The following is a 21,774-nucleotide window of genomic DNA, read 5'->3' as shown; positions in this document are numbered from 1 at the left end:
ACAGTGGGTTAAGGATCTGGCGTTGCTGCAACTGCAACATAGGCTGCAGCCACAACTTGGGTTCACATCTCTGCCCAGGAACCCCCACAGGCTCCCACTGCAAATGGAGTTTATTTTAAAGTGTAAAACCAGTCTATATGGCATGCTTTTAAGTTCAGGTATATTTCCCCAGAACTAGGTGAGTTCTTATACTAAACCAACCATTCATGCTTGCTAACTGGGACTCCAGTTAGCCCAACCACATCTGCAAGACACAGAGTTAAGATGAAGGATAGAATTATAGACCTGGGTTTCCCAGGACACTGAGCAGCCCTTTCTGGCCTCACCTTTGGCTTCCAAGACTCTGAAATTGCCCCATGCACCCCTGGTTCCTCCCAGGATCCTAAGAGCAAATCCAGAGCAAGAGGGCTGGGATGCAGAGAGGCTCACACCCAGAGTGCTTGTCTTGTGCACCCCAGGAGCGGGCACCGATGCCAACGTGTTCATCATCATCTTTGGAGAGAATGGAGACAGCGGGACGCTGGCCCTGAAACAGTCGGCCAACTGGAATAAGTTCGAACGGAACAACACTGACACATTCAACTTTCCTGACATGCTGAGCCTGGGCCACCTCTGCAAGCTGAGGGTCTGGCATGACAACAAAGGTACTTTGGGCTAAAGGTCAGGGAACAAGGACAGGCCTCAGTTGATGGCCACCATTTTGACATTTCCATCCATTGGAAAAGCCAGTGTTTCTGAACAAATTTTAGTTTCTTCTGCTCCTGCTCCTCTCTTCAGGGTGATGAATAACTTAATTTTCTGTGATGTCAGGGCATTAATTCTACTTAGTTCAGACATAAGAATTAAGGGGGGGGGGCTCTATCACCAAATTCACTTCCCGTGGATTTTCTATAAAGGATTGTGCTTGTTTATTTATAACAGCAAGACTAAAAATAGTCAAATTCATGTATAAATATAAATGAGGGAATAGGATATATGCCAAGCAAGACATTTATTTTTAACTTCAAAATACCTAAGGAATACTTCGTTACATCTGTAACTGTGATGAAATCCATGTTCAATATTTCATTCACTATTCTTTTGTTGTCTTTAGGCCACTCTGAACATTTTTTTCTGAATTTGGGCCTTTAAGTTCTATGTTACATAATTATAAAAGAGTTGTTACATACTAAATTTCACCTCCATGAGACACCTGACTTTCTTAATTTATGCTGTTCTAAGTCACCCTCCTGACTTCCACTTAAACTAACTTCAGCAAAGCCTTATCCAGTCTTTTCTGAGTCCCCACAACAAGTAGCCCAGAGGTGTCCTAAGTGCTTTATTTGTCCTTAGAAGGTTTTTCTTGTTCTTTTTCTAATTCATTTAGGTGGTGGGTTAAGTTGTCAATTTGAACTTTTCCTCTTTTTTGAGGAAGGCCTGTATTGCTATGAACTTCCCTCTGAGCACTGCTTTTGTGGTGTCCCATAGATTCTGAGTGGTTGTGTCTTCATTATCATTTGTCTCAAGGTATTTTTTATTTCCTTCTTGATTTCCTCATTGACCCATTGGTTTTTTAGTAGCTTGTTGTTTAGTCTCCATGTAGTAGATTTTTTTCTCATTTCTTTCCCTGTGATTGATTTCTAGTTTCATGCCATTGTGGTCAGAGAAGATGCTTGAAATAATTTCTATACTCTTATATTTGATGAGGTTAGTTTTGTGCTCCAATATGTGATCAATTCTTGAGAATGTTCCATGTGCACTTGAGAAGAATGTGTATTCTGATGTTTTTGGATGTAATGTCCTGAAAATGTTGATTAAGTCTAACTTTTCTATTGTTTCCTTTAGGATCTCTGTGCTTTATTGATTTTCTGTCTAGAGGATCTGTCTCTTAATGTGAGTGGGGTGTTAAAGTCTCCTACTATGATTGTATTTCCATCAGTTTCTCCTTTTATGTCTGTTAGTATTTGTTAGAGCTATCTGGGTGCTCCTATATTGGGGGAATATATATTGATGATTATAATATCCACTTCTTGAATAGATCCTTTAACCATTCATTAGTGTCCTTCTTTATGGCCTTCATTTTAAAGTCTATTTTGTCTGATATGAGTATTGCAACTCTTGCTCTCCTGTCTTGTCCATTGGCAAGAAATATCTTTTCCCATCCACTCACTTTCAATATATATGTGTCCTTTGCCCTAAGGTGAGTTTCTTATAGGCGGCAGCTTGAAGGTTTTTGCTTTTTTATCCAATCTGCCACTCTGTGTCTTTTGATTGGAGCATTCAATCCATTGACATTTAAGGTGATTATTGATAGATATGTATTTATTGCCATTTTGAACCTTGTTTTCCAGTTGACTCTATGTTTTTCTTTTCTTCTTTTGGTTGGATGGATTCTATTTATTTTATGCTTGATTACTATTCTTTTAGGTTTTTGTGAATGTAATGTTAGGTTTTGATTTGTGGTTGCCCTGTTTTTTAAGTATATTAACCCCTTCCAATATCTGCTTACTTTAGCCTGATAATCATATAGGCTCAAACACATCATTAAAATAAAAAAAGAATCTATTTTTTCCAACTTCCCTTGCCCACACTGTATGAATTTGATGTCTTTATTTTATTTTATTTTTTTAACATCTTCGTGTTTAGATCTGTATGCTGGCTTATTTACGTGACTGCTTTTCAGTTGTGGTTTCCTCCATCCTATTTCTTCCTACTTCTTTTTCTTTTATTTTTAATTTAGAGAAGCACTTTCAGTATTTCTTTTAGAATGGGTTTTGTCTTGCTGTACTCTTTTAGCTTTTGTTTCTTGGAGAAATTCTATATTTCCATTTCTATTTTAAATGGTATTCTTGCTGGATAGAGTATTCTAAGTTGCATATCTTTTTCCTTTCAGTGCTTTAAATAGCATCTAGCTATAGCAATCAGACACACAAAAGAAATAAAAGGCATCCAAATAAGAAGAGAAGAGGTAAAGCTGTCACTATATACAGATGACATGATACTATATATAGAAAACCTCAAAGACTCAACCCAAAAACTACTTGAACTGATCAACAAATTCATCAAAGAGGCAGGATATAAGATTAACATTCAGAAATCAGTCACATTTCTGTATACTAACAGTGAAATATTAGAAAAGGAATACAAAAATACCATACCCTTTAAATTGCACCCAAAAAAATCAAATACCTGGGTATACACCTGACCAAGGAGGTAAAAGACTTATATGCTGAGAACTATAAAACATTAATCAAGGAAATTAAAGAAGATGTAAAGAAATGGAAATATACTCCATGCTCCTGCATTGGAAAAATCAGTATTGTAAAAATGGCCATACTACCCAAAGTGATCTACAGATTCAATGAAATCTCTATCAAATTACCCATGACATTTTTCACAGAACTAGAACAAACAATCCAAAAATTTGTATGGAACCACAAAAGACCCAGAATTGCCAAAGAAATCCCAAGGAACAAAAACCAAGCAGGAGGCATAACTCTCCCAGACTTCAGGCAATATTACAAAGCCACAGTAACCAAGACAGTGTGGTACTGGTACCAAAACAGATATACAGACCAATGGAACAGAACAGAGAACACAGAAATAAACCCAGACACCTATGGTGAATTAATCTTTGACAAAGGAAGCAAGAACATAAAGTGGGAAAAAGACAGTCTTTTCAGCAAGAATTGTGGGAAACCTGGGCAGCTTCATGTAAATAAATGAAACTAGAACACACCCTCACACCATGCACAAAAATAAACTCAAAATAGCTTAAAGTCTTAAATATAAGACAAGACACCATTGAACATAGGCAAAACATTCTCTGACATCAACCTTACAAATGTTTTCTCATTTCTCAGGTGAGTCTCCCAAAGCAACAGAAATAAAAGCAAAAATAAACCAATGGGACCTAGTCAAACTGACAAGCTTTTGAACAGCAAAGGAAACCAAAAAGAAAACAAAAAGACAACTTACAGAATGGGAGAAAATAGTTTCAAATGATGTAACAGACAAGGGCTTAATCTCTAAAATATATAAGCAACTTATACGACTCAACAGCAAAAAAGCCAACACAATGGAAAAATGGACAAAAGACCTAAATAGACAATTCTCCAAGGAAGATACACAGATGGCCAACAAAAACTTGAAACAATGCTCAACATCCCAGATTATTAGAGGAATGCAAATCAAAACTACCATGAGATACCACCTCATACCAGTCAGAATGGCCATCACTAATAAGTCTACAAATAACAAATGCTGGAGGGGGTATGGAGAAAAGGGAACCCTCCTGCACTCTTGGTGGGAATGTAAGCTGGTACAGCCACTATGGAGGACAGTATGGAGGTACCTTAGAAAGCTATACATAGAACTCCCATGTGACCCACCAGTCCCACTCTTGGGCGTATGTCCAGACAAAATTCTCCTTGAAAAAGACACATGCACCCGCATATTCATTGCAGCACTATTCACAATAGCCAAGACGTGGAAACAGCCCAAATGTCCATCAACAGATGATTGGATTAGGAAGATGTGGTATATATACACAATGGAATACTACTCAGCTATAGAAAAGAAAAAAATAATACCATTTGCAGCAACATGGATGGAACTAGAGACTCTCATCCTGAGTGAAGTAAGTAAGAAAGAGAAAGACAAATACCATGTGATATCACTTATACCTGGAATCTAATATATGGCACAAAGGAACCTTTCCACAGAAAAGAAAGTCATGGACTTGGAGAATAGACTTGTGGTTGCCTAGGGGGAGGGGGAGGGATGGATTGGGAGTGTGGAGTTAATGGATACAAACTATTACTTTTTGAGTGGATTAGCAATGAGATCCTGCTGTTAATCATTGAGAATATGTCTAGTCACTTATGACGAACATGGTAATGAGAGAAAAAGAAATGTAAGCATGTATGTGTAACTGGGTCACTATGCTGTACAGTAGGAAAAAAATTTGTATTGGGGAAATAACAATTAAAAAAAGAATCAGGAGTTCCCGTCATGGCGCAGTGGTTAATGAATCCGACTAGGAACCATGAGGTTGTGGGTTCAATCCCTGCCCTTGCTCAGTGGGTTAACGATCCGGCGTTGCCATGAGCTGTGGTGTAGGTCGCAGACACAGCTCGGATCCTGCGTTGCTGTGGCTCTGGCATAGGCCGGCGACTACAGCTCTGATTCGACCCCTAGCCTGGCAACCTCTGTATGCTGCGGGAGCGGCCCAAGAAATGGCAAAAAGACCAAAAAAAAAAAAAAAAAAGAATCAATGAATAGGATACAAATAACATAGACAGGTATTTCAAATGTAATATTTTTTGTTTCATGAATAAATAAAAAAAAGATATCCTTAAAGAATCTCTACTCTTTCCCAATAAGGAAACAAAGCAAAACTCCTGAATTGTTTCTTACCATTTCATCATCCATTATGATCATCCTAGAACAGGTAGCAAGTTATCTGGTGATTGAAAGTCTGGCTAATAAAAAAGAGTCAAATTTATTAAGATTATCTTCTGCCCCAGACAATTCATAAGATCAGGATGGGCCGCTGACCATAACACTCAATAAATGGATCACCAGTCAGGACAATCACTTTAATGTTTGATGATCAGGCTGCCAGTGGCTCAGTAAAAGCACTGAGCCCCATTGTGTGCCACACCACAAGCCTAATTAGAGGGATTTGACAGATCAGATTGATGCGTGTGAGTGGAGATGGGAGTCTGTCAACCCTAGCATCCATGCAGACAGTTTCCTGTAGCAGTGTCCAACTGTAGGCAAACCATTGCTTAGGAAGTATATTCCCAGAAAGTGTGCCTCTGTCTTAATCAGAAAGCAGCACAGTCCACCTTTGGGCTATGAACACACATTAACAAAGTATTACTGTTGAGGGTAGGGGCCATGGCTCATTGATATTTATCTTCATAACTGCTTACAAAAGTGCCTATGACATAGTGAAAACTCACTAAATCTTAGCTTAGTTGAGAACTATATGCCCAGGAGAGAACAGAAATATCAGGGTCTTTAATTCTGTTCTTCCACAGTCCCTATCTCAAAAGGAACAAAGAAGCAAGGGAACCAGAACCTTGAGAAGGAGGAATTATTATTCTGAGTCACTCTGAGCAAACCTCTCAGAATTCAGCCACACGATAGGATCAGAGGTCGAGGAGTTCCCTGATGACCTCCTGGTTAGGTCAGAGAACTGGGTAGAATGTCATGTAGACTCTGATGACCTCCCTCCCTTTCCAAGAAGGAAAGACAATGTTAGGGCCATTTTAAATATGGATGTTTTACTGATGGGGGGGTGGGGTGGGGGCAGGTGAGGGTGGAGAGGATGGCCAGAAAGACTGAGGATGCCCGTGTTAAAGACCACGGTTGTGGGGAAACATTCCACAGTCTTTGGAGCTGTGTAGCTGTCCAAGGCTCTGCTTCTCTCAACTCTGGGCTCTGCCACCTGTTTCCAGGGTTCCCATCTTGGGACCTATTATCAACCTGGCCTATTTTAGACTCCCCTCAACTTGATAAGATAGTCCAAATTACCATGCATCCCACCCTCAATTCATAGCAATAAATGGTAGAGAATTGCTGGTCAAAGAACAGAGCTCATCTCTGTCTCTTGCCTTCAAAGGCTGCTATCTCCAACCCCATCTTATCCAACTCAGCTTGGTCGAACATTTGAAAACCTACTGTTTGTTTTGTTTTATTTTATTTTTTTTTCATTTATTTATATATATATTTTTCTACTGTACAGTATGGTGACCCTGTTACACATACATGTATACATTCTTTTTTCTCATATTATGTGTTCCATTGTAAGTGACTAGACAGAGTTCCCAGTGCTACACAGCAGGATCCATCCTGAAGGCAACATTTTTCATCTATTTACCCCAAGCTCCTAGTCCCTCCCAGTCCCTCCCCTTCCCCCTAGACAACCACAAGTCTATTCTCCAAGTCCATGACTTTCTTTTCTGTGGAAAGGTTCCTTTGTGCCATATATTAGATTCCAGGTATAAGTGATATCACATGGTATTTGTCTTTCTCTTTCTTACTTACTTCACTCAGGATGAGAGTCTCTAGTTCCATCCATGTTGCTGCAAATGGTATTATTTTTTTCTTTTCTATAGCTGAGTAGTATTCCATTGTGTATATATACCACATCTTCCTAATCCAATCATCTGTTGATGGACATTTGGGCTGTTTCCACGTCTTGGCTATTGTGAATAGTGCTGCAATGAATATGCGGGTGCATGTGTCTTTTTCAAGGAGAATTTTGTCTGGACATACGCCCAAGAGTGGGACTGGTGGGTCACATGGGAGTTCTATGTATAGCTTTCTAAGGTACCTCCATACTGTCCTCCATAGTGGCTGTACCAGCTTACATTCCCACCAAGAGTGCAGGAGGGTTCCCTTTTCTCCATACCCCCTCCAGCATTTGTTATTTGTAGACTTATTAGTGATGGCCATTCTGACTGGTATGAGGTGGTATCTCATGGTAGTTTTGATTTGCATTCCTCTAATAATCTGGGATGTTGAGCATTGTTTCGAGCATTGTTTCAAGTTTTTGTTGGCCATCTGTGTATCTTCCTTGGAGAAATGTTTTGTTTTGCTTTTTTTGTATCTTGGATGATTCCTTCTGTTGCTTCCACACCTTCAATGTCTGCTTTCTCCTTCCATTCCAATCTCTCATCACAAACTTTCCAGAGTCATCTTGGGCAGCCTGCTCCATGCTGTATTCTTCCTTCCAAACTAAATAGGAAAGCAAAGCCTCACATATTTAAGAAAAAATATTGCAGAAAATTAAGCATTAACATTTTAGGAGCCATGGACAATTTCTTGTCTTTAATGATGCTTATGTTTCCTCCTTTCTTTTTTTCTTCTCCTACTTGACAAGTCCACTCCTCAAACAGCATGAGCCCTTTAGTTCCTCTATTATTGCAGTCCTAACAATTCCCAAGTTTTTATATTGATTTCAGTCAATAAATAAAATATAATTTATTCTCATTATTTACAGTAGGTACACTCTATAAAATTGCCACAAACACTGAACCACAGCTCCTAGGGAAAATACAAGGTTGGGTTCCTGCAAGCCTCTGGTCACAGTGTTTTCATCAACCAGTCAATGCATGACCTTGTTTTATGCATGTTTCTGTTTAAAGACACTTTATCTAATATGCATCATTGATTTATTAGCAGTGAACTCATGGACAACAACACTATAATTCATGCCTAAAGGAAGGTTATGTGACAAATCTATTTTCTCTGTAACGTACATCACAACCTTCTTGCACTTAGAAACACTAAGCTCTTTAGAATTATGCTTGTTGGGGGGGGCATTTTAAGCAGCAAAATCACTAGCAAAAAACACACAAATGTAAAACAAACACCACTAAATAGGCCACAAAAAGGACACTTGTTTATACTGTGAGAGCTGAAAGGAGGCAGAGCACCATCTTGTTTAACCTCAGCTGAACATGTGCATCAGACAGCTCAAATTTTTGCAACACTGCACATGCCTGTGAATAACTGTGAAAGCACTGTGAGTATTGATCTGAGGGTTACAAATAAATTTTAGAAAGTAGGTGAATGGCATATGTGGATATACAATGTGGTTCAACTATATCTATCTTTGAAGATGTGATGTTTAAGTTAAGACTTGAAGAAGTGATAAGAGTAGACATTCAGTGATGCGTGGTGTGTACCAAAATGAGGGATATTTGAGGCAGAGCGAATAGCAAATATAAAAGCCCTGAAATAGAACAAATATTGATATGTTTCAGAAGTGAAAGAAGGATTTGGAATGACAGAAATAGAGAATGGGGTGGGAACAAGAAAGTAGACAGGAACCAGGCCAAGCAAGATATAAGCCATGTCAAGGATTGGAACTTGGAGTTCCCTGATGGGCTAACAGGTTAAAGATCCAGTGTAGTCACTGCCATGGCTCAGGTCACTGTTGCGGTGAGGGTTTGATCCCTGGTCCTATAATTTCTGCATGCCTCAGGTATAGCCAAAAAAGAAAAAAGAAAATGCACTGGGACTTTATCCTAATTGTCCTGAGATGCCATCAAAGCATTTTGGAACACTAGTCATATGAGGAAGATTATCACAGTATCTTTGGGGGATAGGTTAGATGGAAAAGAAAACAAGCCTCAAAAGACTGGCTAAGAGATGATGGAAGATGATGCTTTTCACAGTTATGGTAGCAATGGGGAATGGAGAAAATGTAGAAAGATTTGAGAAATATTTAAGGCAGAGGACTTATTAAAGTTTGGCCTAAGGAGGAAACTTAGAATGTGAGGATGGTAGAGGAGTTTCTTCATTTTTATATGTTTAATATAAAGGTCTGGGAGACGTCTAAGGTGTGACATTTAGTAACAGTGGGTCTGGAGCTTGGGAGGGAAACTGGCTGGGAGATATTGATCTAAGAGTTGTTGGTGCAGAAACAGTATTGAAGCCATGAGAGTGATAAGCGCATTTGTGAAGTGCAGTGTGAGAAAAACAAAAGTGGCCCAGAGTAGATTCCTGAGAATTCTGAACTTTAAGGTTAGATAATAGAAAGGAAGGAAGAGGAGAATGAGGAGGAAAACAGGAGAAGAATGAGCTGCCTCAACATTTTTTACTTCCAAAAGGGAATGTGTCTGGGGAGATGGACCCTATCTGGGGATTGTATAATGTTGAGGATTGTTCACTGGCCATAAAATCCCAAGATATGGTGTGTTGGTTCCTGATGCCATAGTTTCCTGGGCATAAATTTAATCAAGGAAATATGAAACCATATTTGTTTTCAAGTAGTAAAGCAATTTAAACTACTTAAAATATTTATTTCTCCCTAGCAAATTCCCAGAATCCCTTGATGAGAAATTTTGTTATGCAGCCAAACATGTAAGTCACTAAGACAGGGAGAAAGGAGGGAAAGATATACAGCCTTCCATCATTTATGGATTCATGTTTATAAGACAAAAATATTCGTCATTGCTTCCTGAGTGGTCTATGCCTGCCCCACCTTCACTCCCCGCACCCCCCGCCCCACAAATATCAGGGACACTTTCCCACCTAGCCTCACCCTCTCTGTTTGTTGGCCCTTTGTGTAAATGGAATTGCCTTTCTATTCCTGACAGCCCCAATCCATCCAGCGAATGATGTGGTACATATGAATTTGCAGCAATGAGAAATCTCTAAGATAAACTCCATTATAAACGTTCTCTCTTCTCTTCACTCTCTTCTCTTTCCTAGGTCTCTGAACTTTGAAGCCATCTCTTGTTTAAATTTTACCTGACATGAAATAACTTACATCTTTTGGCCAAGCTAACAATCATTCATAAATAGATACCCAGGGGATAACTTTCCACCTGAAATTCCCTACCTCTGATAACTTCTAATGCATCCTTCGGATTAACTAACATTTTTTTTCATGAAACAAAATTAGATGCCTCCTTCTCGGTGCTTCCAAACTCTTCTGTTTATTTCCTTATTTGTGGCACTCACTGAGCTGAATTGTAATTGTCTTGCCAATTACAACTGGCAGATGTTGAGTCTCTAAAGGGTAGAGCTCTAACTTTGTTTGGTTCAACTTTGGATTCTCAGTGCCTTGCACTTAAATATTTTATAATTATGTGAACAAATGACTAAATTTATTTCAAAATCAGCTTCTAGAAGCTTCAGGATCATAAGTGGGTATCTTCAGAATGCCATCCTTTTCTAGACTTCATGGAGATCTCTTTCTCCTAAGTGTTTGAGAAGTCTCCAGATATAGCACATCCTATCAGACACTCTTATCAAAGCATTTGTAATTCTCCAAGGGAGGATTTAATGAGTTGAATAATGTTCCCCCTTAATTCTTATCCACCTCGACCTTATTGGAAATAGGGCCTTTATTAGTTAAGGATCTTAAGATGAAACCATCCTAGATTTAGGAAGTTTCTAAATCCAATGACATGTATCCTTATCAGAAGATGAAAGGACACAAATATACATATAGAGAAGAAGGCCATCTGAACATAGAGGCAGAGACCAGAAACAGAGGTAACAGCTCAAAGACATTGAATGCCAAGAACTGCCAAGAGCCACCCAAAGCTAGGAAGAGGCCAGAAAGAGTCTTCCCTGGAGGCTTCAGAGGGATTATGACCCTCCTGACACCTTGTTTTCACACTTGTAACCTCCAGGGCTGTGAGAGAATAAATTCTGTTATTTTGAGCCACCAAGTTTGTAGTAATATAGCAGGCCTAAAAACGAAACAGTAGGGATAGCCCTTCTGGGGAATAGTGAAGATTCTCTGGGGGCTCCAATTTCAGTCACCTCTCTGCAGCAAAGAATCTGCCTCAGGATTTGCTTCTGGATGAAAAAAAAAAAATGTTCAGGGCCTTTGGGCCAAGAAAACACACCAAATCAGAGCAGAATTCCATCAGAGAGCCCAATGTCAGTGTGGTTAACTGCAGCAGCTTAAAGTATCATAAGGCAAGGTGGTCCAGAGTTACCATTCTCAAGGTGATGTCAAGTAGGGATCTTCTTGATAGACTCATTGTTCTTAACTTTTGTAGCTGGGGTCTCCATATTCCTGTAGGCAGTTCAATGGTAACTGGGGCTCAGAAGCCAACTAAGCAGGAAAAAGAGGAAGAATCTAGAACTAAAAGGCATCATAGTCTAGCTTTTTTCCACTATGGGCTTGTCATTTAATTCCATCCACTGAGACTTCTGCGTTGACCTAACTCCCAGCATGCACCCTGCCATGATTACATCTTCTTGTTTATAATGAGCAAACTCTCTTATGTACTCACCCTCATCACTGAGGGTTTTTCCTTTTGTTTACCTTATTTAAACCCTCTCCCAGGATAGTCATCATACTTGGGCATGCTTGGTTTCTGTCTCTTTTACTTAACTATCAGCTCCATAAATACCATTGTCATATTCATTACTCTTTCCCTAATGCCTATCTCACTTCCTGTAATATAGAAGGAACTTAAAATAGAATTTATTTATATCCTTGTTTCAGTCCCTCAGATAATTCCTGTCTTTTTATGCCTCCTCCATAGGGAAACCACATTTCTCCCGAGTCAGAGTTTTTCCTTGTGCCTTAGTACTTTAAAATTTGAGTCCTGGCCGTGAACCTCGTAGTCATGACTAGGTCCTCTAATGCTAGCTGTCCCCACCCCTTAGACAACATGCACATATCTAGACTTTCTCATTTTTCTCAATGCATTTTTCTTCTATGCAAAAATGTAAATTCAAATCTTTCTGTATCATCACTGTCAAAGCCATGAAAGAGAAGGGGAGGCAGTTCAGCACCCTGGACAGCTCTAAATGATGCAAGCCATTTGTTGCTACTACTTGGTTTAGATGCCAGGCTCTTCAAAGAGTTTGATTCCTCCCTTGATACCCCAAGATTACCTGATTACCTTTTCCCCTCAAAGGGCTCTTGATCTTAAGAAATCCCAATTCACTGTTGTTATCCTCTTCCCTTTGTAAGCAGAAAAGTGGCTTTATAGGTGATATCAGGGCTACTTGAAAATGAGACCTGTGGGAGTTCCCATTTTGGTGCAGTGGAAATGAATCTGACTAGGGGCCATGAGACTGCGGGTTTGATCCCTGACCTTGCTTAGTGGGTTAAGGATCCGGTGTTACCGTGAGCTGTGGTGTAGGTTACAGACACAGCTCGGTTCCTTCATGCTGGGCTGTGGTGTAGGCCAGCAGCTCTAGCTCTGATTTGACCCCTAGCCTGGGAACCTCCATATGCTGAGGGTGTGGCTCTAAAAAAGCAAATAAATAAATAAATAAAATAAGACCTGTGGGGACTTCCTGTTGTGGCACAGCGGAAACTAATCCAACTAGGAACCACGAGGTTGCATGTTTGATCCCTGGCCTCGCTCAGTGGGTTAAGGACCTGGTGTTGCCATGAGCTGGGATGTAAGTTGCAGACACGGCTTGGATCTGGCATTGCTGTGGCTGTGGTGTAGGCTGGCAGCTGTGGCTCCGATTGGACCCCTAAGCTGGGAACCTCCATATGCTGCGGGTACAGCTCTAAAAAGACAAAAAAAAAAAAAAAAAAAAAAAAAAAAAAAAAAAAAAAAAAGATACAATGACACCGGTGGGAGTTCTCCTAGTGGTGCAGGGAAAAGGAATCTGACTAGTATCCATGAGGATGCAGGTTCAATCCCTGGCCTTGCTCAGTAGATGGGGGATCTGGTGTTGCCGTGAGCTGTGGTAGAGGTCACAGATGTGGCTCGGATCCCACGTGGCTGTGGCTGGCAGCTGAAGCTCTGATTTGACCCCTAGCCTGGAAACCTCCATATGCCACAAGTGTGGCTCTAAAAAGCAAAAAAGTTTTTAAAAATGAGACCTGTGTACTTCATATTACATCACAGCTGTCTTTTTCTTACTGATGCTTACATGAAATGGTGGCTCAGGGGCTGTCCATTTGATTCCTCCATTGTAAAGTCCCCCCCATCACTTTTCCTCTAAAGTCTTCACCCAGTTATGATCAATTAGGGTTACAAATGATGTTCTTTCTTTTCTTCTTATTTTTTTAAAAATAATTTTATGGCCATACTTGCGGCATATGGATGTTCCTGGGCCAGGGATTGAATCCAAGCTACTGCTGTGACCTATGTGCAAGATGCAGCAGGCTGGATTCTTTAACCCACTGCTTGGGGCCGGAGGTCAGACCCAAACCTCCACAGTAACCAAAGCTGCTACAGTCAGATTCTTAACCCACTGCACCACAGTGGGAGCTCCACAAATGGTTTTTTTAATTGTCATTTCTTATCCACTTATTAGCTAGAATTTTTCTGTTAAAAAAAGTCCCTCAGGCTACTTGATTACCATGAAATGTAGTTCATAGAGGAAAATCAAGATAAATGATTAATTCTTCCCCTTAATTCCAATTACCCTGATAGCTTTTACAATATGGAACAAGTTATAACAAAGTGTTTATTTTCTAATTCATCTTGCTCTTCTGGCTTGCTTCCTCTGAAATGAAAACTCTGACGAAATGAAGAATTCTCTCACCACAGGATGAATTTATGTTTTCTTTTGAATAACATAAATTCATGGAAATATTAAAGAGCCTCAGAGATCATCTAATTCAACCCCATCACATTGTCCAAGTAAAGAAACAAAGGTATGGAGATATAATATGTTCAGTTTGGTGGTTGTGCTGAGAATGGAGTCCAGATAGAGTGTCACCCTGGGCATCCTAGCTTGGATTATGTACGTGTGAAAATATTTGTGGAAAGATAATAACTAGATTCTTGTCTTCTTTTATAGCCAGGGCTCTGTGATCACTCTATATCTCATTTCAAACCATCTATTTGATATTATTTAAGAAATTTGGGAGTTCCCGTTGTGGCACAGTGGTTAACGAATCTGACTAGGAACCATGAGGTTGAAGGTTTGATCCCTGGCCTTGCTCAGCAGGTTAAGGATCCGGCGTTGCCGTCAGCTGTGGTGTAGGTTGCAGACGCTGCTCGGATCCCGCGTTGCTGTGGCTCTGGCGTAGACTGGCGTCAACAGCTCCGATTCAACCCCTAGCCTGGGAACCTCCATATGCCGCAGGAGCGGCCCAAGAAATGGCAAAAGACAAAAAAAAAAAAAAAAAAGAAAGAAAGAAATTTGGCTTACCCACATGGACCTTTAGCTTGCCAAGGCTTATTTTTTAAAGAGTTTCTTGGAGAAATAAATTATCTATTCAAGCAGTATTGTTAAGGGCTTGTGCTGAAATTAAAAACTGAAAGCTCACTAAAGAAAGTAAATACAGTGTATCAGTTCTATGTTTACTGAGCACTAAATTAATATTCCTGTGATGCAATCAAAGGGATACACAGTTCCCATACCTTAAAATCTAACTAGAGATATCAGACACACACACACATAAAATCACCATAAAAGAGTTAGATAATGTTTATGACCTCAAAATGCAAGATTTCCCAAGTGTTCATGGCCAAGTGAATGGACAGTAATGAATGTTATGGGACTGGGGAGTTTGGAGGGACTTGTGGAGGAGGTGGAGCCTAAATTGTCCAGAGGATAGGTGGGAATTTAGGGCAGGGAGACTTAATGAAGAGGGAAGAAATGCCAAAGGGTTGCTGGATAAATCCATCTCACTGGGATGGAGAATTTGCATTAGGGGATCTTCCTTATTGAGGTAAGAAATGAGGTGGATGGAGTCAGACTGGAAAAAGCCCTAAATGTGTAAACACAGAATTGGGCCAGTCTTTCCCATCAGGTGTGGAAGGACACTAAGGAGTCATAGGTAGTAGATGGCATGATGAAATCCAGGGAACATATAGCCGTCAGTTTCATTCCTATTCAGAGTCTGCTCTTTCTTGGCTGGAAAGATTGGGGCCCCACACTCCTTCAGTTCTTAAGAATTTTTCTTGGAACATTTGGTGTAAAATAATTGGTTCAACTAGGACAGGTCATTGCTCCCTGGTGGAGCTATGAATTGTTTTCCCCCTCCACTCTTAGAATGTTACCACCAATGTCCTTCCTTGTTCTTCCCTGTTTAATAATAGTGTACCCTCATGTGTTCAAAATTTACTGAGCTTTGCTCTAGGCACTAGAGTATAGTGGTGGATATATCAGGTATATCAAGAAAGACTTCTGCTCTCATGGTGCCTGCAGCCTAGTAGAAGACAGACTATACAGGCAATGTAATGAAATAGAAATAAAATTATCTCAGATTGTGAAATGGGTATATGATGATGAGATGGCAAGTGACTGGGGAAGAGGAAACTTCTGCAAATAGGAAAAGTCTTCCCAAAGACAGGACATTTGATCTGACACCTCAATTATGAGACACTGTGGGCATTCTGAGCCTGGTGTATATTGTCCTAGGCAGACAGAAAAGTAAATGCAAGGTTTCGGAGGCAAGACTGGATTTCTTATGTCAGGGTACTAAAAAGCCATTGTTAAGTGAACTATATTAAGTAAAATTCCAAGTAGGAGATCAGAATAGACAGGGACCAGATCATGTCAGTTCTTATAGTTGTTGGTGACCTGTTTGTATTTTATTCTGAGAGTGATGGGAAACCACTGAAGGGTTTTCTATGGAAAAAATCTGATTTATGACTTCAAAAGATCACTATGATTCATGTAGAAGGATAGTAATGATATACTGCATATAGGAATAAAAGTCTGGATTACAACTAATTATCCATCAATAAAGACAAGGTAGAAAATTTCTTGTGTGTGCATATGATGGAATACCATGCAACTATGAAAACAGAATGACGGGTATTCATGTACTCATATAGATTGTGAGTGAAAACGTAAGACATCAGAGTGGAATATTGACTCTCTTTGTGTGGAAAATATATGTAAAGCTTTGAAAGAGATTTTGTAAAAATTGATTCTCTAGGAGTTCCTGCTATGGTACAATGAGTTAAGGATCCAACATTTCTGCAGTTGTAGCACAGGTTGCAGCTGTGGCTCAGAATTGATCCCTGACTTGGGAACTTCCATATGCTGCAGTTGCTGCGAAAATTTTTTTAAAAAAGAAATGGATTCTCTAGTAGTGGGAGTCTATTGGTCTATGGTGGAGACCATCAGGTAGTGCTGGCTACACAACTCACCATGTTGTCTATAGCTGTGGGTCTGTGTACTTCTCTAACACCTTCTCCAGCAGAACCCAGCCACATGATATCAACCTGCCCAGAGCTGCCTGTTTCCATAGTCTGATAGATTCTTAGGCCAGAAAGTCATGGTTGGATTCCTGTTAATCACATCCAACATTTCCAAAACAAGGCAACTAAATAAGCAGTAAGCACGAAGCTGAGAAGGAAGCTTCTTTATCTCAGAATGGTTGGAGTCAACCTGCTATTCACCATGGAAGAATTTTCTTTGCAGAATCAAACATGAAAAGAGAGTTGGAGATGAGGCAAGACAATGCTATGCTTTTAGAAGCCAGAGGAAAGAGGGAGGCAGGGAAAGGGAGCAACCTGCCACCAAACACGAGGGTGACCTGAGCCAGGTAGCTCCTTCTCTGGTTGTCTTCACCCACACACCGGAGCACTGAATTGCCTGTGGATTAAGTTAAAGTCAACCCAGGGAGTTTCCACTGTGGCTCAGCTGGTTAAGAAGCTCACTCATATCCACGAGGATGTGGGCTTCATCCCTGGCCTCCCTCAGTGGGTTAAGGATCAGATGTTGCTCTAAGCTGTGGTATAGGTCACAGATGCATCTTGGACCCCACATTGCTGTGGCTGTGGTGTAGGCTAGCAGCTACCACTCTGATTCAACCCCTAGCCCATGAACTTCCATATGCCATAGGTGTGCCTGTAAAAAAGAAAGAATGAATGAATGAAAAAATTTAAACTAGCCCCAAATCCATCCTTCCTCTTAGCTCACTGCTCACCCTGCCTGGAGCCCTGGAAGTGTATTTCATTCTGCCCAGAATGAAGAGCAGGGTGAGGGGTACATTCCAGCAACAGAAATGATCTCACAGTGACCCACCCCTCCAGTTAATGACATCCCCCTCCACTAGCACTCATCCACACACTCATGCATGCTCACTCTCATATACTTCAAATTCTCATTGGTTCCCATTGATCACTATTGCCCTGATGTCATTGAAAGACCATCATCCTGGAATCAGAAGAGAAAACTCATCATCCTGAAGTTGAAAGAGATGAATCTGGTCCTTTTACATTAAGCCAATAGTTCTCAAAGTGTGGCTCTGGGACCAGCAGCACCAGCATCACCCAAGAGCTGGTTAGAGAGAGAAATTCTTAGAAGCCACTACAAACTTACTGAACCAGAATCTCTAGGGGTGGGGCCCAGTTATCTGTTTTAACAAAGGCCTCCAGGTAACTGTCATGCAGGCTCAAGCTCTCAGCTTTGGCTACACCTTGGAATCATCTAAGAAGTTTTAGACTATTGATGCCTCAGACCCACTCCAGAGATTCTGTTGTTGTTGATCTGGGTAAGGCCTGGATAGAAAATGGGAATCCTCTCATTTTCTCACTCTTTCTCCCTCCCTCCCTCTATATATCCCCCCCCCCCACAACACACACACACACACATAAACAAAGGATAGGGAATTGAGGGAGGAGGAAGAATGTCTTCCACTGGGATATCTTCCAACAGGACCAACGATTTTTCCTGTCTTTCTCTCCTTCCCATTCACTTCTTCCTTCCTGTGTTCCACTCTAGAAGCCTGTTAGGACTGCTTCTATGGGTCTTACATGCACCATCTCTAGGCTGAATGCATGAAGGCTTATTAAATGGTTTAATCTGTGTGTGATATTATCAGGGACCATCTCAGAAAGCAGCCAACTTACAAACTTACATGTGGAAATGGCCCCAATGCAGAACATTGAAAATATTTATTGGGTTAAAAAAGTTTATCATAAACAGTGACATTTTAAAATAAAACACTTTACCTGAATCTAAAAGAGTTTATACACTTGAGCAATTTGATGCCCACATTTATCCACTTAAATATCCAAATTCTTACTAGTCAAACACTTTAGGAGTTCCTGTTGTGGCTTAGTGGGTTAAGAACCTAACTAGTATCCACGAGGATGTGGGTTCAATTCCTGGCCTTGCTCAGTGGGTTAAGGATCTGGCATTGCCACAAGCTCTCACAGACATGGCTCGGATCCTGCATTGTTGTGACTGTGACATAGGCTGGCAGCTACAGCTCCTATTCAGTCCCCTAGCCTGGGAACTTCCATATGCTGCAGGCTGTAAATAAAAATAAAGATTAAAAAAACCTTTACATCATTTCTTAATTTTAAACTTATATTTTATGTAACTCTAAAGAGATGAGGCAGAAGGAGAGGAAGTGACTTACCCGAGGTACTTGGCATGTACATGGCGATTATGAGTGTGAATCCAGATATCTTGCCTCAGAGTCTGTTATTTACATTTATTATTAACCATTTGTTATTTACATTTTGAACTTAAATAAAACTTAAAATATGCACGCAAAAAAAATTTGTTCGTAAAGTAACTCACCACTTTGTTACTCAACAGAACAGTTTTAAAATTTAAATTAATTGTTTTAGGATTCATTGCTTTTCCGTTTTCAGTAGATCTATTTTATAGAGCATATGAAGTACTATTTAAACTAAGAATGAAGCTCTACTAGCATTTCCGATATGTATGTTCTACCTGTGAGCCTTAATACCTACTCCCCGCAGACTGGGAGAGGGGAAGTGTGTGTGCCTCTGTGTGTATCTCTTTGTGCTTATAGCCATTGAGATCAACAGCAAGATCTAGAGTTATTGCCCTGGGCAGTGTCTGATCCTAGAGGATGGCTTTTTGGTGGGACACTAGGGCTGCCCCCAGAGCCCCTAAGGGCATGAGAAGGCAAGGTGGGAGAGTAGAGCATATAGATGCCGTTCCTGTGGGGTTGCCTTGTGGCCATATTATGGACATACACAGATTAGAGAACACACACACCCATCCTTTAAGGGTTCGTGAACCCAAGTTAAAGATTTTTCAAAGAGAAATACATCCCCTGGGCTGGTCAGTATCTCAGAGATCATCTCATCCCAACCCTTATTTCATCAACAAGGAGACCAAGGCCCAGAAAGGACAGAGAACTTGTCCAGGGCCACACAGCCAATGGGTGGGAGAAGTGGAATTCTGAAAGGGGAGGGGAGGCACATTCAGCTCCCAATCCCAATGTCTCTTTATTTTTATTATTATTAGAGTTGATTTACAATGTCAAGTTCTGTTGTGCAACAAAGTGACCCAATCACATGCATTTCCCTGTGCTATACAGTAGGATCCCATTGCCCATCCATTCCAAGTATAACAATTTGCATCCCCAAAACCCCCAAAATGCTCATCCACCCCAATTCCTTTTCTTCCCCCTTTGGCCCAGGAACCCAAGAGAAGTCTGCTCTTCTTGGCCATGATCTGTCTCTGTTTTTTGTTTGCTTGTTTGTTTGTTATTTTTAGGTAGGATCATCTGTTCCATATTTTAGAGTCCACAAATAAGTGATATCATATGGTATTTGTTTTTTTCTTTCTGGCTTACTTCATTTACTATGAGAGTCTCTAGATCCATCCATGTTGCTGCAAATAGCATTAGTTTGTCTTTTTATGGCTGAGTAATATTCCGTCTTCTTAATCCATTCATTTGTCAGTGGACATTTAGGTTGTTGCCATATCTTGGCTATTGTAAATAGTGTTGCAATGAACAGAGGGGTGCATGTATATTTTTCAGTGAAACTTTTGTCTGGATATATGCCCAGCAGAGGAATTGCTGGATCATATTGTAGCTCTATATTTAATTTCCTGAGGTACCTCCACACTGTTTTCCATAGTGGTTTTACCAATTTACATTCCCACCAACAGTGGAGGAGGGTACATTTTTCTCCACACCCTCTCCAGCATTTGTTATTGGTTGACTTAATGATGGCCATTTTGACTGGTATTAGGTGGTACCTAATTGTAGTTTTGATTTGCATTTCTCTAATAATTAATATTGAGCATTTTTTCATATGCCTGTTGGCCATCCATATGTCTTCTTCAGAGAAAAGTCTGTTTAGAAAATAAAATCATGGACTTGAAGAATAGACGTGGTTGCCTGGGGGGAGAGGGAGGGAGTGGGAGGGATCGGGAGCTTGGGGTTATTGGATACAACTTGTAATGAATTTACAAGGAGATCCTGCTGAGTAGCATCAAGAACTATGTCTAGATACTTATATTGCAACAGAACAAAGGGTGGGAAAAAATGTATACATGTAAGAGTAACTTGGTCACCATGCTATACAGTGGAAAAAAAATTAAAATAATAAAACAATAAAAAAAGAAAAGTCTGTTTAGTTCTTCTGCCCATTTTTTGATTGGTTTGTTTGTTTTTTTGTTGTTGTTTAGTTGTATGAGTTGTTTGTATATTTTGGCAATTAGGCCCTTGTCTGTAGCATTGTTGGCAAAGATTTTCTCCCATTCTGCAGGTTGTCTTTTCATTTTTTAAAATAGTTTCCTCTGCTGTGTAAAAGCTTTTGAGTTTGATTAAGTCCCATTGGTTTATTTGTGTTTTTATTGTCATTATTCCAGGAGGTGGGTCAAACAAGATATTGCTATGATTTATGTCAAAGAGCATTCTGCCTATGTTTTCCTCCAGTTTTATAGTGTCTGGCCTTATATTTAGGTCGTTTATCCATTTTGAGTTTATTTTTGCATATGGTATTGGATAGTGTTCTACTTTCATTCTTTTACATACTGCTTTCCAGTATTCCCAGAACCATTGATTGAAGAGGCTATCTTTCTTCCACTATATGTTCTGTCCTCCTTTGTCATAGATTAGTCGTCCATAGGTACTTGGGTTTATATTTGGGCTTTCTATCCTCTTCCATTGGTCTATATTTCTGTTTTTGTGCCAGTACCATATTGTTTTGATGACCATAGCTTTGTAGTATTGTCTGCAGTCAGGAGGCTTGATTCCTCCATTTTCATTTTTCTTTTTTAATATCGCTTTGCTATTTGGGGTCTCTTGTGTTCCACACAAATTTTAAAATATTCTGTTCTAGTTCTGTGAAGAATGTCTTTGGTAATTTGATAGGGATTGCACTGAATCTGTAGATTGCCTTGGGTAGTATAGTCATTTTGACAATATTGATTCTTCAAATCCAAGAGTATGATCTATCTTCCCATCTGTTTGTGTCGCCTTTGATTTCTTTCATCAACAGTTTATAGTTTCCAGAGTATAGGTAGGTTTATTCCTAGGTATTTAATTCATTTTGATGGGATTCATTTGTAAATGGGATGGTTTCTTTGATTTCTCTTTCTGATCTTTCATTATTAGTATAAATAAATGCAATTGATTTCTGTGTATTAATTTTGTAG

General features: G+C 40.0%; 1 protein-coding gene across 2 annotated transcripts in view; it reads left to right on the top strand.

The window, feature by feature from the left end:
* LOXHD1 (lipoxygenase homology domains 1) overlaps positions 1–21,774 on the top strand; it is a 206,284-nt gene that overhangs the window by 166,783 nt on the left and 17,727 nt on the right. For both annotated transcript variants that reach the window (XM_021092583.1, XM_021092585.1), the window contains one exon: positions 459–644. In XM_021092583.1, coding sequence (XP_020948242.1) covers positions 459–644 — 186 coding nt within the window. The remainder of the gene's footprint in view (positions 1–458; positions 645–21,774) is intronic.

This window comes from Sus scrofa, chromosome 1 (assembly GCF_000003025.6).
Source record: "Sus scrofa isolate TJ Tabasco breed Duroc chromosome 1, Sscrofa11.1, whole genome shotgun sequence".
In the NCBI taxonomy this organism is placed as follows: Eukaryota; Metazoa; Chordata; class Mammalia; order Artiodactyla; family Suidae; genus Sus; species Sus scrofa.
Note: the sequence above shows the minus strand (reverse complement) of the source record. Positions and strands in the feature narration are given on the sequence as shown.